This window comes from Pempheris klunzingeri, chromosome 18 (assembly GCF_042242105.1).
Source record: "Pempheris klunzingeri isolate RE-2024b chromosome 18, fPemKlu1.hap1, whole genome shotgun sequence".
NCBI lineage: Eukaryota > Metazoa > Chordata > Actinopteri > Acropomatiformes > Pempheridae > Pempheris > Pempheris klunzingeri.
Window position 1 is genome coordinate 2604706 of NC_092029.1, and position 17289 is coordinate 2621994.

Here is a 17289-nt window from a genome sequence, read left to right on the forward strand (position 1 = left end):
CCAGGCCTGATGGACGAGTCTCTGTAGTCGGTTTATAAACTGAAATGAAAGGAGGCCTGAAGTTTCGTGCTGTTATGTCGGCGTGGCTGTTTGCCACTAAGTTCATTTTCTCGTGCACCTTCTTCTGTGTGGAGGAGAGACAAAATAATCTTTAGACATAATCCTTAAAAACTGTTGGCTAAGAGAAAGCAAAACATCCACATTTTTTTTTTCCTTGAAATGATTCAGAGGCACAAATAAAAGGTTGAAAACAGAGCTGGACTCTTTCTGCTGCCCAGTGTTTGTCCACCTTGTGTCGCGGGAAAGCTTTAATAATCTCCAATAAAACATTTCGGGGAGCGTTTGGTGATGGGTGGCCCGCCCCTTTGGCTTAAAGCAATTAATTCAGCTTTCTGACATCAAACTCTTCGGCTCAGCTCGACAGCTTGGAGCTCAAATAAAAAAATAAAAAAAGGCAAGTTCTCCTGGGAACAGAGTAAAGATGGCAGGCTCCTTTCTCCACTGTTTGCTCAGTGGCTCTGAGAGCAATCTTCCCCCCAGCCTGAATGAAATGCGAGGGCACAAACAATGTGCCGGAGGAGAGAAAGGGCCGGCGGGGAATGAACAGTTTGGAGTATTTGCTCAGTGGAGGAGCAGCCACAAAGGCAGAGCCGAGGCGTTCCCATGAATCAAGGCGCCGTCTCAGCCGCCTTTTTGTTGTGGCGGGTCTGCGTCGCCAGCTATTAGACAACACCACATATAACTGGTTTCATGTCATTTAAAGCCTTTTCTCTGTAAAACTGTACAGTCAGGTGACCCGCTCTGGCTTGTTTTATTTGGCTGCTTGGAGTTGAGGCGGTTGGCTGAATTTAGCGCCGCACGTGGCGTTAAAACAGCTAAATATTCAGCCCGGTATCCGGCGCTCATCGAGTGTCTCCACACTTCAAACGTGGGAGAATGAAGACGACATTTAGGCCGGTAACTCTGACGTTTAGCCGTAGTTGACCGTTGCCCCGCCAATTTTTTTATCCCCACCCCAAACCCCCAGACCCGGAGCTCTCTGGGTGGCCGGACTGGAGGTCTGAAAGGCATCCAGATTGACGCTTAAGCTCTTTTCACCTTAAGAAAGCGTCATTGTACATCTCCATGAATGGAAAAACTGCTGTTTATCTAAGATGGACCCAATTTTCTTCCTTTTTTTTTCTTTTTTTCTTCAAGTATCTGCGGTTCAAAGACGTCCCACTACTGTGAGACCACGAATTCACTTGTTCACTGGTGACGTTGGAGCAGGGAACTAATTTTACACCGAGATCAAAGATGAAGATCTTTGAAGTTGCACTCGAGATTTTAATGTTAAAGACAGACGAGGTTCCACTGACTGTTAGTACAGGATCAAAGCAGGACTGAAATTTAAATTAATAGTTTTAATTTTATTCTATGAGCCTCAGAAACATTTTTCTCTTGGACTCAGAGTCCAAACTAAACACTGATAGTATTTAGTTACTGTGCACCAACCTGTGAGTCTGCACTAGCCAATATCTTCCTCTAAATAATGACTCAAATGAGTATGTGGTGTCACTTACGGTAATAAAACCACAGTGACGGTCGTTCCCCTGCAGCTCGGAGCATGTTAGCAGCTTTCAGCTTCATGTTTTGGTTTTTACGGACCGCGTCTTTACTGTTTTCAGTCTTGTTAACCTGCTCTGGTAAACCCACTGAACACGACCGGCCCGACACCAAAACAGCAGACGGACACAGTTAGGAAACAAAGGGGAGGATTTAGCGGCAGAGATGCCACATGTTTGACTCAGGAGGTGGTGGAGACCAAACCTGAGGTAACAGGAGAGTGAATATTTGACCTACATTCATCCAGGGCTGTTTAAGAAATACAATACTAGTACTCTTATAGTGACACCGTTACCTGTAGAGTACAGGGGGCGACTCCACTGGCCCCAAACAGAAGTCTGATTGGATGGAAGTCAATGAGAAAATGAGCCGACTTCTCTCCTGATTTATCAGCTCAGTGAACATTTTCCTGATGAGTTTCTGCTCTCAGTCTCTAGTTTACAGTCTTCTTCAGCACAGCAGGACGTTCATTTAGTAAATTATGGTCCATTTAGAGGAAGATAGACCAGGAAGAGGGGGAGGGGAGGGGTAGGGGGGGGCTTTAGACCAATCAGAGATGAGGGGAAATGCTCACTGACTTTTGGCTCCATAAAAAACCAAGATGGTGACGCCCAAAAATCCAAACTTGAGGCTTTCAAAATGGCGGTCTACAAACCAACGGATGATGTCACTGTGGCTACGTCCACTTTCCATACCCTTCACACAGCCTAAGTTAAAGCCTGTTTCCACTTTTTCAGGTGGGAAAGTGGACTTTTAGTGACTGTGGCTTCTGGAACTATGTAGTTGAATAGTGAACACCTTGTCTTCCTGGAACAAATGTCACTTCTGGCTCCAAAAAACCAAGATGGCAAAATCCATAAGGCCAAACTCTAGGCTTCAAAATGGTGGCAGCCACAGTTCACTTCTTTTATGAAGTCGATGTTGGCTGCGAGCTAAAACATACATAGTCAGTTTTATCTTGATCTGAGTACAAAAAGGATCAAATTCAGGTATCGTTTGACAGGGGAAGTGTCAACACTACTTGGTATTGGGTTATTTTGGTCAGTACATCCATCAGGGGGACAGATGTGACTCTAAGTGACGGATCATGTTGCTCAGTGTCTGCTGGATGTCGGTAACTGTTTGCTAACACATTAGCCATTACAGCTTTGTACTGTGATAATATGTCAGTGTCCTCAAACTTAATTAATTTTGCCTTAAATTCAGCTTAAAAGGGTTTATGTTTATGAAGCTTGAGCATTCACAATTATGTCTAATGTTTTATCCAGTATTTCCGTTTTATTGTTTTTAATTACTTAAAAAAGAAAGCACCCTACATTGGCTTTCTGAAATGTTAAATATGATACGATAAATTTATGATTGCATCCTTATTTCATAATGCCTCTGCAGTGGTGTAGGGTGTTGGTATGTTGGGATGGTTCGATTCAAATCCCACAGTACATGAAATCACAGTCAACATGACAGCTTCTGGTTTTTGACTCATGGCCTCGTGTGCGTCCTGAAGCCAGCACAAAACATCGCAGATCCTCATCGTCCATGTTGAGCCGCTGAACAAAGCGTAGCAGAGATGACGATTAACTGTATTAAAAACCTGCTGCCTCTGCAGACGAACGCAGCCTTGGGTTATCTGGCTGCTGCCGCTCAGTCTCTGCCTGGCCGAGGGAAAGCTGCAGAGCAAACACAGGTGGCGGGAAGTCAGGGACAACACACTCTGACACACACCAACCCACAACCACAACAACAACAACAGCTCCTGGAGGCGAGGGTTCGACTTTGAAGCCTGATATCAAACTTAAATGACAACAGTTTGATGGGAAACATAATTCCTTCCTGGATTATGTTTCCTTCAAAATGTAAATTAGCTGTATGTAAATATAAATTGCAGAAACAGGGGGTGGTGATTATGGAACAACAGTGATTTGAAATCAGGAAATGATGACATCCCATAAATATGACTTAGACTGAGGGTGTCCACAGAAATGCTAGCACGCTCATAAAGACAATGCTAATATGCTGGCGCTTAGCAGGAAATCACCACGTTCTCCATCGTAGTTTAGAGTGTTACCCAGTATTAAAAAACTAGACAGTGTATTTTCTCCAAAAGAAAAAACAGCAACTACACTTAGAGTCTTCTTTGATAAGAAAGACGTGTTTGCTGCATTTCCAAGAGGATTTGGTAACGTCATACTGTACTCTGATTGGTGGGACGTCTATCCAGCTGTGTTCAGAGGCATTTTGGTCTGTGCTCATTCACTCTTTGAGAAAAATTATTTAAAAAATGAACTGTAAGGTTCCAGGCTAATTTGCAAATTGAAAGATTAACCACTAAGGAAACGTTAAAGAATCATCCAGTAGTTGTTAAGATGTTTCAGTCTGGACCAAAACGGGCTGATTGATTGACTGCTAGTGTAGCTAAATTTGATTTTGTAGACCTAAAGTAACAAACAGTCTATGTCACCAGTGAAAGCTCAACATGAAGTCTCCACCGTAATCAGTAAGGTTGGGTTAGGAAAGTAAAAAACACAACATTTAGCCAAACAGTAAATTAATAGTTAACTCAACTGTTGTCTTAACAACACATTAGCATCAGACAACTAGTTCTCTTGACTAGCTTGGTTTGTGGTGAACAGATCACAGAGAGTAACATAATAATCCAAGAAGAGCATTTGAAGATCAGAAGAAACATGGCTGCCCATATTTACCTGGTCACAGATCTTACAAATGTAACAATGATTAACTGTGCCAGCAGTGGTTGCTGTTAGCAACAGAATGTTCAGCCGTAGCAACAGAATGTTCAGCCCTAGCAACAGAATGTTCAGCCCTAGCAACAGAATGCTCAGCCCTAGCAACAGAATGCTCAGCCCTAGCAACAGAATGTACAGTTGAATGTCCTGCTGGTGGCAGAATGGTCATAGTATGAGAAGAAGAAATATTTTGTTGTGTATGTTGCGGTTTGCTTGTTCGGTTACGTAATTAGATTACATGAACATGTTTTATTGCCCAACTATATTTAGTACAGTGGTTCCTGGTGTTTCCTGGTGTTTCCCCAGTGACTCACTGATTGGGAGATGACTTTAGAAGGAGGACTGGATATTTTGGGCGGTGCCAGTTGAGTGGAAGACCAATGTGTGTTAGAAATGTAATGTTTACTGTAATCTGAAACTTTTCAGGTTTTTCCGCCACACTCCAAGTTGCTGTAGCCTCGTCTGTTGCTATGGTTGCTCCTCCTCTTCAACGCTGGTGTGCACAGACTGATTTAGTGTGAAATCATAGACAGTATATAAGAAGAGGATGCAGCCACGGTGACGTCACCCATTGGTTTGTGGACTGCCATTTCGAAGCCTCGAGCTTGACTTTATGGGCATCGCCATCTTGTTTTTTTTGAGCCAAAAGTGACGTTCATTCCACAAAGGCCTCCTCTGATTGGGCAGGTAGCCCCGCCCTAAAGCCCTCCCTCCCCTCTTCCTGGTCTATCTTCCTCTAAATGGACCATGATTTACTAAACGAACATCCTGCTGTGTTGAAGAAGACGGTAAAATAGAGAAACTAGGAAAATGTCACTCATCAGGAAAATGTTCACTGAGCTGATAAATCAGGAGAGAAGTCGGCTCATTTTCTCATTGACTTCCATCCAATCAGACTTTAGTGTTTTAGCGTTTACCTGGCAGTGATGGACTTCATCAGCACTGTGTGAACTCATTTGTTACGTCCTTGAACTGAACATTCACTCGTTCATTTATATGTAAAAGTCCCGCACTCCATTTTGAAGTAAAAGTACCAGTAAACACACACAAAGAAAAGCAGTAAGCCAGAATACCATTACTTAGAATGACCATACTCATGATGACCCATTTTAGAATTATATAAATGATAGAATTGCATTGTAATTATGTGTAAGCATCTCTTTAATGTTGCAGCTGATAAAAATGGAGATAGTTGTCATGTTTTCCAAAATGTAGTAACATAGATGTAAAAAGTAGCATAAAATTGAAATACTCAAGTACCTCAAAACAACACTCAAGTCATTTACTTGAGTAAATGTACTTAGTTTTATTCCACCTCTTTTCACAAAGTTAAATACGGACGCACTTTTTCACGACGGCGGCACATTAACTAATAAAAGGCCTGAGAAAGTGTTAAATAGCCTTAAATTCTGTTTCTGTATTTATTGAATGGTGTAAAATCCTGAACAGCCTGAATATTTAATCTTTTTCCAAATCAGCTCAGAGTTGAATCGAACGCCTCTGTTATTCGCCTGGTATGCAGACAGCTGGCAGAGTGGATGTGCCGCCGCCACACGGTGTATTTAAAGGCCCTGTGTGAACCATAAAAACATGACTTTCTTCCTTGATGTTCAGACTGACACAGTTGTACTGATTAATACATAAGATAAGATAAGATAGATATTCCTTTATTAGTGTCACGGCAGAGAAATTCACAGTGTTACAGCAGCAAATAAGCAAAAGTAAAAGAACAGAAGAAATAAAACTTCAGTAAATAATAAATAGTGGAGGGAATATTAAAAAAAATGAGGGAATGTAAAAAGTATTGCAGGAACATTTTGTTCTAAATAAATATATTGCACAGAGTGATTTAGTTGCAGTAAGTACAAAGATATATTTTTCACATCAATAAACATATTTGAACAAATGTCCTTTAACCAAGTTGTTGCCGTGTTGCTGCAATATTCACTTTGAACTGACGACATCTTTATTTACTCAGAATAACACGAGACCGTATCTTCACATTTGATGCTTATTTTTATAGCAAAATTGTCTTTAAATTGAAATTAACTGTTAATTAAAGGTCTTTAAAAGCTGAACTTGCAGTATTTTACAAAGGGCTGTTAATGTAGCAGGAATACAGAGTTATTACACTAAGTGGAGATTTATTGCAGTTTTCATTAACAGTTATTAGAATCAGAATTAGAAGTTCTCAGCCAAATAAATGCTATTATTGTGCTGTCTGATATGATTTTGGTAGTTCTTGGTCTTCATGCTGTCATATTGATTTTCATCCTACTGCCAGTGACTTATTTAATGCAGTAAATAATGTTAGTAATGCTGATTATAAATCATACTACTCACTCCCACTTCAGTAATTTCCTGATCCACGTTTCCGCAGAAGTAAAGGTACATGAGTGGCAGTAATTTAAGGTGAAGGTGACAGCTGCTTTCATTGATTTCCATTCAGTTTTCCTCCATCCTGCTGGTTCTCACCTCGACCTCCAGCGGCACAGCGTCATGTCTCCCTGACACCCTTAAATAAACCAAATAAAAACACTCCCTGCCCTTTGAGGCGAGACACGTCTGCTGGTTTTCACCCCGTCAGCAGTGTTTTCTTTTTTGTCTTTCTGGTGAGTTTGTTCCGGAAAGCAATTGAGGGCCTGATAAAGCCGAGCGCAAATATGAGGAAGATGGTCATCGGCATGTGTGGGTTTACTCAGCGTACACATGCTCTGACAGCAGCAGGAGAGGCAAACCAGGGAAACACAGACTCAGAGTCACAGACTGTGTTGCAGACCAGGCGTGAATTTAAGAGTAATTTCACAAATCACACATAAAGTTACGCACCAAATCCTTCATTTTCCTTCCAGCTCTCTGCTAATGTTTGCAGGACAATGGTTTGATGCAACAGTATCCTGTAGAGTTTTCATCGCCACAATAAAAACCTTTATTCATATGCCACTTTTAAAATCATGTTAACAAGGTGCGTCACAAGGGAGTAAAAGCAAGATCTATCTATTTATATATAAAACTTTTAGTCTTTGAATGTTTTTTAAAAGTTTACTCAGAGTAGATAAACTAACCTCTAAAGAAAGTGCATCTTACTTTACTTACATTTATTTTCATCATTCTTTATTATTATTATCATTACTATTAAAAAATATTCCAAGTACAAACAAATAAGGCACATTTTCAAAAGTCATCTGCCTCAATTGATGCATATAGAATTTAAATAAAATCATCAATAATGAGAGAAATAAAAATGAATAGGCTGTCAGATTAAACATATCTGTAATTTAACAAGTTTTAGTGACTTACTCACGATCTTTAATTTACTCCTCCAGTAGTTCAAACTGGGTTTAGTCTTAAATTATCTGCATTTATGTATAAAAAACCCTCTGAAATAACTAAATAATATTGAGAACAAAGATTTATTTTATCTCTATGTGCTGCTTGGTGGATTTTTTTCGTCAGCGTGTGGTCCTCCTGTCCTGAGGGTGGCACTAGAGGTTAAAGTAAAGCTTCCAGAAAGTGCGGCAACTTTTTGTTGAGTCACAACCAGTTTCACCATCAGAATTTGATCCATTCAGTCCAATAACATTTGGAAAGTCTAGAAGAGTTGAATGATCAAATCATTTTATCTCTATTCAAGTTAGCATAGGGCTAACAGGAAGTTAGCAGAGGGCTAACAGGGAGTTAGCAGAGGGCTAACAGGGAGTTAGTGTGCCATGCTGTATGGGCCCCATGATGAGAAAGATTTGGGTACTTTATGCTCAGGAAGTCAAAGTTCTTTGGCCTCCAATGCTGCATTTGGGTCTCTTCATGCAACCGTGACTTACCTGGCAGGGGAGATACCATGAGCTCTAAGGTGGTTCAGCCAGGACGAGGTCCCCCGGTCGTGCTGACCCCTGTGAATTCCCCAAATGTGGGAATCTTGACGGCAAAACACTGTAAACCTCCCCGTTGTGGGACTAATAAAGGAATATTTTATCTGAATCTTAATCCAAAGGGTTGTCTTCGGTTTTAGATGAGAAATGAGGTGCTCGTTCAAGTCAGGTTCATCCTCTGAGGACAATGAATATGCAAAAATTTAATCGTAATTTGATGAACATCTGTTGAGATCCTTGTGGGCAGATCTTGAGTCCTCGCTAAACTAAACGTGGCGGAGATGGAAAAGCTGGCATTACGTGACTGTACTGAGCCTCAAGTTCATCAGATGGACTAAAAAAAGTAAAGCAGAAAAGCTAAAAATAAAGTGAAAGTGCTGGTTAGCAAAATCACAACATGTTGTGTGTCCAGATTCGGGATTAGAGACATTTAGCATAAACATAAACAGTAAAAATGATGTAATTTAAGAGCATCTTTAGACTGAAACACAACCCAAATTCTGGAAATTAGCTTAATATTAGCCCATATTGAGAAGCGAATATACACATATTGGTCGGATGTGCTAAAGGGCCCCCTGCTTTCATTTCTTAGAGGGTTTGTTCAGCACTGCAGGAATAATGGTGCATGCAAAGTGTAAGTTAGGACATCCCTCATATGTATGCATGTGTGTGTATGTGTGGTAAAAGCCCCTTGTCCAAACACAGCATCGCCGGCTAAGCTCTGACCTCGAGTCGCTCGGCATGCAGCCTTCCCATTATTCTTGGTCAGAAAAAGGTCATTATTATTCATAACAAGCTGATTGCTTTCTTAAGCAAACAGAGGCGCTCGGCGAGGCAGCGAATCCAAAGGACCTCCTCAACCCTCAAACTCCAGCCTGAGTTTTTTCTCTTCATTTTCACCTTTAATGTCCCCATAAGTTGCATTTCCCTTTGAGCAGCACATATATTCTGAGTATATGAGCTATATGGGGAACATTAAACCCTCAGACAACCTACATGGATGTCTATTCCTTCCTCATTGAAATATTTCAACATCTATCCAATGGATTAACATGAAATATGGTCCCCTAAGGATCAGTTCCCCCTGACTTTGGCCCTTTTTTAAAATGTATTTTAAGTTTCAAAGTGACTGGTGGGTACAAAAAGTGTTGGAATTGGTCCATTAGATTGCTTCCAGGTGATGAACAGGCTTTTAATGGCTGCAACGCAATACCTCATTCAACGTACATCCACTAAAAGTGCTTGTTTTAGCCACTTGTTTTAGCTCAGATTGTTATTCTAAGTGTCTGACAGCATTATGGAAAGGATCCCTACAGAGACGATCCTCTTTGATCATCCTTAAACAGCTGTTATATCACCCTATTCAGACCTGCCAGACTCCATTGAGAAAAACAGCAATTTTACCTTGTAAAACATAGGAGTTGCTGGTCTACTTATGTCTCGATTGGTTAGTTTGTTTGTCGCATTGTGTGATACACAAACATTGTTTTCAACCCAAACTAACCTTTTGCAACACCAGTCACACAGGAACACAAACTGTTTGAGACAGCAATAGACCAGCACCTCCCGTGTAAAACTACTGTTTTTATCAATGGAGTCTGGTGGCATTGAACCAAAAGGATCTTCCAGGTCTCTCTCTGTAGGGATCCTTTCCATAATGCTGCCACACACTTAGAATAACAATCTGAGCCTGTCGGTGTATCAAACAAGCACCGTGGGTGGAGTTATCCTGTAACATTAGCATTGAAGCTAGGCCGATATATCTACTGGAAGAAGCTTCTTGCAGATGCATTAGTATCGGTGTCTATGTTAGCAGGGATGCTTCAATAAATGGGCCTCCTGATCCCCTTTTTCATGTCTTTACTCTGGAGCCCCCCATTGATCATAATCCCTCCATGTATGTTGGTCAATAAGAAACAATAAAAACAGTAAATTTCAGTACAGAAAAGACAAATTAGTAAGACACAGTGTCCCCATTACAGACTTTATCACACATTGGTTACAATAACAACTATAAATAAATAAATATAATGAGTTTGAGACTATTGTCTAGAAATTCGACATATTGCAGTTGGGTTTTATTTTCTTTTAAATGCCAAATATGAATCTTTAGCTGTAGTTAGCATGCTAACCTGCTAAACTGCCTTTAATTCCTGCATTCAGTGACACCTGACAGGATGTAAACAGGGTTTTCCAGATGAAACTCTGGCACCAGAGAGGTCGCAGTGTTTAATATTCAACGTGAGCTTGTTTGAACGCCACGCATTGATCTCCGTGTGTAAAGTTAATGACCAACCCTCCACGTCTGTAGACGGCTCGTGAAAAGCTGCTCAGCGGCATTTCACTCCTGCCTTTTTTTTCCGTCTCTGCTCGGCTTGTTTAATTTCACGGCAGACAAAGTGTCCCTCCCCAGTAAAGGGTTGATGTTTAATGAGTGGAGTCGGCTGGGAGGATCAGTGTGACCCGAAGCGTTCAGGTCAACTTCGATTCCTGCAGCAACCAAACGGTGTTTTGTGGCGTCAGCTGGTGATGACGGGCTGATTGCAAGGCTTTATGTTCAGCACTACTCGCCTCAAGACACAAACTTTAGCAGTGACAGACGACTTCTCTCATGCCAAAGAATGTAAAGTCTCCTTAAACTGTAAGGAAGCTGGTTTGAGGATGATGTTTCCTGCAGGATTTTAGATTCATAGCTGTGATCAGGAGGTTTTTATGAGGTCATTTTAAGGGGCTTTTTGCTCGGAGTGTTCTTCTAAATGTGTGACAGCATCATGGAAAGGATCCCTACAGAGAGAGACCTGGAAGATCCTTTTGGTTTAACCACAAACAGCCGTTATATCGCTCTCTGCACACACACCAGACTACATTCAAAAAAAGACTAATTTTACCTCATCATATTTTATCCTCTGGCAAACATGAATGTCTGAACTAACTTCCACGGCAACTCGTTTTAAAAGACATTGAGATTTTTCTGGACATGAATAGACCAGGAAGGGAGGGGGGCGGGGCTACCAGCTTAATAGCCAATCAGATGCTGTTTTTGTGGAATGAACGCCACCTCTGGCTCCAAAAAACCAAGATGGTGACGCCCGTCAAGCCAAACTCAAGGCTTCAAAACAGTAGCGTACAAATTGCGTCCACTTCTTATACACAGTCTATGACATTAGTCCACCAGAAGTAACATTTGTCTTTGGAGCCAGAAGTAACATTTGTCTTTGGAGCCAGTGGAGTCGCCCCCTGCTGGACACTAGAAAGAATGGAGGTTTATGGCTCTTCCGCATCGGCTTCACTGTTCAGACCTTGAAGTTACGAACACTTCTTTCATACAGTCTGTGGAAGGGAGAGGGGTCTCTCTAATGTCCAGCAGGGGTCGACTCCACTAAAGTCTGATTGGATGGAAGTCAATGAGAAAATGAGCCAACTTCTCTCCTGATTTATCAGCTCGGTGAACATTTTCCTGATGAGTTTATGCTCTCAGTCTCTAGTTTACAGTCTTCTTCAGCACAGCAGGATGTTCATTTAGTAAATTATGGTCCATTTAGAGGAAGATACACCAGGAAGAGGTTTGAACATCACCTCTGGCTCCAAAAAACCAAGATGGCGGCGCCCGTCAAGCCAAACTCAAGGCTTCAAAACAACAGGTGACGTCACAGTGGCTACGTCCTCTTCTTATATACAGTCCGTGATGGGATCCAACGACACAAAACTAAATCACTGATGTGTACAAACGTCTTGATCGTTTTCATTGATGATTAATCTGCTGATTATTTTTGTGATTGATTTGGTTTTGGTGCACATGATGTTTGAGGGCACAGCGAGGACCGTCCGCTGGTGCCTTCAGGGGTCTTTAGCTCTCTGAAGCAGAATCAAAGATTAATCTATTAGCTGATCACCAGGAATCAGAATAATCGATCAATCACTTCAATCTTTTTAACGACACAGCTGATAAATGAGTTTTGGTCGATAAAACAAGCAGCTGTCTGAGATATTATAGAACTGAACGATTAACCGATTAATGGAGAAAATAATTAGCAGATTCATCCATAATGAAAAATATCATTATTGATTAGTAATTGATATTAATCATTAAGTTAGACCATGTTTTTCTTCAGGACTGTGTAGGAGTACTTCTGTTTTACAGACATTTTTACTTCAATTAATCTTTAGCTTTATTAAATTTGTCATGTTTTGCTTTAACACATAAAATTATTCACTTATTTAAATTATTTACTCAAATTCTGAAGTATAATTTTGAGGTACTTGAACTCTATTTGAGTAATTCCACTTCATTTTACTTTATACTTCCAATTCACTACATTCATCTGATAAATTAAACATGAGTTACTTATATAATAATATTAATATCATCGACAAATACGATATATTATAGATTAAGATATATACAGCAATTAAAAACAGAACCAACATTTAAATCATATGAGCACATAGATTATAATCCAATAATATGCTAATCTAAAATGGGCTGTACTTTTATTTTTAGTGCTTTTATTTTGTACTTTTACTTCAGTAAATGATTTTAGTTCTTCATTCACTGCTGAATTTGTATTTAAAAAAAGAGAAAATCATACATAAGCAGGTGATCTAAAGTGATTCTCTCGTCACGTCAAAGACTGAAGTTATGTTTTTTTTGTAATCTCCACCACCAGATGATAAATATTTATAAATACTGTGTATGAATATTGATCGAACAGAGAGAGCTGAGGTGGTAAAGATGCTGATAAGTCTGTTATCTGCTTTAATGTGCTTTAAGGGGTCACTGTTCTTCTTTGTTATCTGCCGGTGCTTTGATGTGACCCTGAGGCTGATGATTAAACCATTTGGTGCTAATGAGCAAAGAAAACACTTTATCTCACATTAACACTTATTATAGTTCACTGTGTGATTAAAGGTATTGATCAGGTTTCAAACAACAACAACAAAGACATTATCTTATTTAGAATATATGTGTGTGTGTGTGTGTGTTGAGGAGTAGGAGAAATAAAACATAAAAAGAGGTTTTTATATAAAGATTTTTATCTGTTGCACAAACACACAAATGACAAATGATGATTTGTGGGAAAACATTTCAAAAATCCTGCAGGCCTTGAAGGAAACACCTCTTGTCACATTTATAAACGTTTTCAGGTAAAAAATTAAAAACAACTAAAGAAAAAGTGGGGTGTGTTTCAGGAGGAGTTCATTATGGGTCTGGTGTACACGCCGCGGTAGTAGCTGGTGTCGGTGTAAGCGGGATCCAGGCCGGTTTTGGCCGCCACCAGCGCGCCGGAGCCCGGGCAGCCGTAGCCTCCGTACTGCGCCACCGGATCCAGCTTGTGGTGCTGCGGCTCGGACATGAGGTTGTTGATGGAGAACGGGTGGTTGAAGGAGTAGTGGTGGGGGTGGTGGTAGGGCTCCGGGGTCTTCAGGTGCGCGGCCTCGTGCAGCAGCATCGCGTGGTGGTGGTGGTGGTGGTGATGGTGGGAGAACAGGTGCTGGGTGTGCGCGACCGGGGAGGGCGCACGCACCGGGCTGGAGCGCAGCGGTTTGAGGTCCATCCCGGTTGTCTTGACACCTGAGGCCGGAGGAGGAGAGGAGGAGGGGTGCGGGGAGTCGGAGCCGCTGCTGGTGGTGCAGGTGGCGGCGGAGGCGGAGGCGGAGGTGACCGAGCCAACGACCTCCGAGCCCGGCCTCCCTCCCCCCGCAGACGTCGCCGCCGCCTCCAAGTCGCCTGTCACCGCCCTCTTCCCGGACTTGAAGCGCTTCTGCCGCCGCAGGTAGCAGCCGTTCTCAAACATGTTCCCCGAGTCTGGGTGGAGGGCCCAGAAGGAGCCTTTGCCCGGTTTGTCCGGTAAGCGGGGCACCTTGATGAAGCAGTCGTTAAAGGAGAGCGAGTGTCGGATGGAGTTCTGCCACCGCTGCTGGTTCTGCCGGTAAAACGGGAACAGGTCCATGATCCACTGGTAGATCTCGTTTAAGGTGAGCATCTTGCTGCCGGACTGCTGGATCGCCATGGTGATCAGGGAGATGTACGAGTACGGCGGCTTGGCGTGCGTGTAGCTGCGCCGGTACGGTTTGGCCTCCCTGGACCGGACCCCGCAGGCCTGGCCGTACACCGGGCTCACCACCGGCACGCTGCCGTACGGCGGCGGGCTCATGGGGCCCATGGCGGCGCCCAGGCCCGTCATCCCGGCCACGGGGCTCTGAGACACCCCGGCGGGCATCGACGGCTGGTTCACCCCCACCTGGGTCACGTAGTGCGCGTTCATGTGGCCGGTGCCCGTCATGCCAGGCGCGCTCATGTAGCCGCTCATGGAGTTCATGTTTCCCGCTGCGGTGTAACACTGAAACACAAGTTATTAAAAGTCCATTAAAGCAGCCAGATGATCAATTAACCCACTACCACTAACTGAACAGTCTCACGATGAGGAGTTTTATTAAAATAGTGTTTTATATTATGCTGAGGCTGCAACTTACTATTATTTTCAATCATTTTCTGAAATATTCGATTAATTATTTGGTCTAAAACTGTTTAAAACCCCACAGGTGACATATTCAGATATAATTTCCTACATGTTTAATATCTGCTAACACAAAGAACAGCTGTTGTTTGGCTCATTTTAGGAAAATGACTTAAATCATTAATGATCATCAAAATACTTGCTCCTTATTTGACATTATGATGATTAATCGACTAAATGTTGCAGCTTTACATTTTACATGCCACCCCTTTTTTAATTTGACTTCATTGCACCTGCACATTTATAATTTAATACACAAACCAGTCAGTTAACCACAGAGATTCATTTATTTGTTAATTCATTTTTATTTAATTAATATATTTGGTATTTTATTGATTTAATTAGATGTGCTCCCTGTAGATGTGACACATCCTTTTATAATTCACATTTATATATATATATTTGCATTAACTCATCTCATATATTTGCTCTAATTAATAAACCTAGCTGGTCTTTAAATTAAATTTGATTTAATCCAGATACATTAGAGAAATCAGAGCCTCTTTATTATTACTATTTATTTAGTATGTTTCTCCAACATGTTACTATATGAAAGACTTTAGATAACACACCTTTCCCCTGTAACATGTTTCTAATATATTAAATTAAATATTAAAACCATCAGCGAGACCAAGTTTAACAGGTGGAGTTTATTACAGGCGACTGAATTAGAGGCCAAATCCTCCAAACATCCGCCCTGTTTCCTGCAGATTTAATTTTAATTCAGCCTTTTTCAATATTATTTTCAATTTTTTTTAAATGTATTTATTTCACACAACAATAAACTCTAATTTTTCCCTTAAAATCACTTCAGATTAATTATTGTCCACAGGAAACCTCCCAGGAAACTATTAAGACATTACAGACCTGTAATTTTTTTTAAATTTCTATAATATGAAGGTTTTGAATGCAGGAAAAATATCCTGATGGAGAAATACTGGATGTAAAATACTGAAATCAGCCAAAAAAATATATTTTAATTGTAGAAAAACAGCTCCTAAACTCCCATGAAGACACAAACGGCCCCGAAAGGAAGTTATCTGGTTATTTATTATTATCAACAATATTATTAATAAAAAATAAATGTAACAGTTTAAGGGTAGTTATCATGACGCTCTCTTATTATTATTTCTTTTTTTGGTCACTATAATGATAATAAAACACGTATAGAGGAACAATAATGATGTTTTTTAAACTCTGTAGTTCAGATATCAGTTTCTAGTTACTTAGTTATACACATTAGTGCTGTAACCTACTAAAAGCCAAATAATCTTTCATTTAACCGCACAAAGGTAAAGAGAAAGTAACATTTCCCTTAAAACTGGACATGACAAGAATTATCTCCATAAAAACACCAATATTTTCTAAATCCAGCAGAAGATTTGCCTTCTTTTTTAAGGATGAATGAAAACTTTTATGATAAAAATAACAGACTAAGTCCATACTGGATGTTTTTAATAGCACTGCTACTCTTTTTGCTGCGAAATTCATCCCCTTAATGCATTAAAATCTCTAATTTGAATGCAATGCACAAGCAAAAGTTGTTGAAAATGAACACATTTCACAGCCGATTAATAAAAAGATATGTAAAGAATAGATATCGGTAATCTATATATTTCTATTTGCAAAAAAAACAAATGTTTGCATGTATTTGTGTAGAAAATGTAGATTTAAATGTGCAGTCTGGATATGAGTAAAATACCACCAGGCCCACATTAAAAATATGTCGTTTTTTTTGGTTAAATTCCTTAAATGTTAGTTAAGACGTTTATCTGCTGATTCTGAGGGAGAAACTATCGCTTGCTGATCAATAAGTTAATATTTCCTCCGGACTACCGGACAGCGGGGCTCAGCTCAGACGCACGCCGGTGTAAAGTGCACGGACCTCGGTCTCTCCGTAGTAGCCGCTCCCGCTCCAGTCCGGAAGCTCGTGTCCCTCCATTTTAACGGCGCCAAGCATCGTGCGCGCGCCAGAACCAGCTCATCCACACACGTGAGAAACACCTGTCCGCTCCTCCGTGACGCTCCGGTGTGTCCTGGCTGCTCAGCACCGGGCCTGGCTCATCCCACCTGGCCGAGCAGCGACTGTGACCCGCGGGCGTCTCTGCGCTCACTGACCGACTCTGGCACCTGCGCTCGCGCTGCTGCTGCTGCAGCCAGCAGCCAATCAGCTGCCTCCATCCCGCCTCGAGCCCACAGCCAGTGGTGGAGGAAGTCCTGCACTCTGGTAGAAGTACTAACAGCTCACAGTAAAGGTGCTCTGTGTCACATTAAAGTCTGAAGTCTTTAAGTATAATCAGGAACATTGACTTTTTTTTACCTTCTCATTTTTAATGAGGACCCAAATGTCTTCGCCCCTCATGTGAAACTATTTTAAATAGATCAGGAGCTCTACTTTACTTTACAGTAGAAAAGAATAAACATTAAACTCTTCCTCAAACACATTTCAACCCAAAACCACAGTTTTACCATAATAAGTTGGTTTTTTTTTTACATTTTTATTAGATTTTTTTAAAGAAAAGGTGCAGATTTGTTCCCTTTTTACACAAAAAC

At 41.1% G+C, this 17289-nt stretch overlaps 1 protein-coding gene across 1 annotated transcript; it reads right to left on the reverse strand.

Moving 5' to 3' along the window:
• Positions 1-13400: 13400 nt before the first annotated feature.
• On the reverse strand, positions 13401-16856 carry LOC139218008 (hepatocyte nuclear factor 3-beta-like). Its single transcript, XM_070849534.1, has 2 exons — positions 16622-16856; positions 13401-14559 (listed from the first exon to the last, which is right to left on the reverse strand). Exons 1-2 carry the CDS (start codon positions 16694-16696, stop codon positions 13405-13407), a joined length of 1230 nt encoding a protein of 409 aa, XP_070705635.1. The 5' UTR covers positions 16697-16856; the 3' UTR covers positions 13401-13404.
• Positions 16857-17289: the final 433 nt, after the last annotated feature.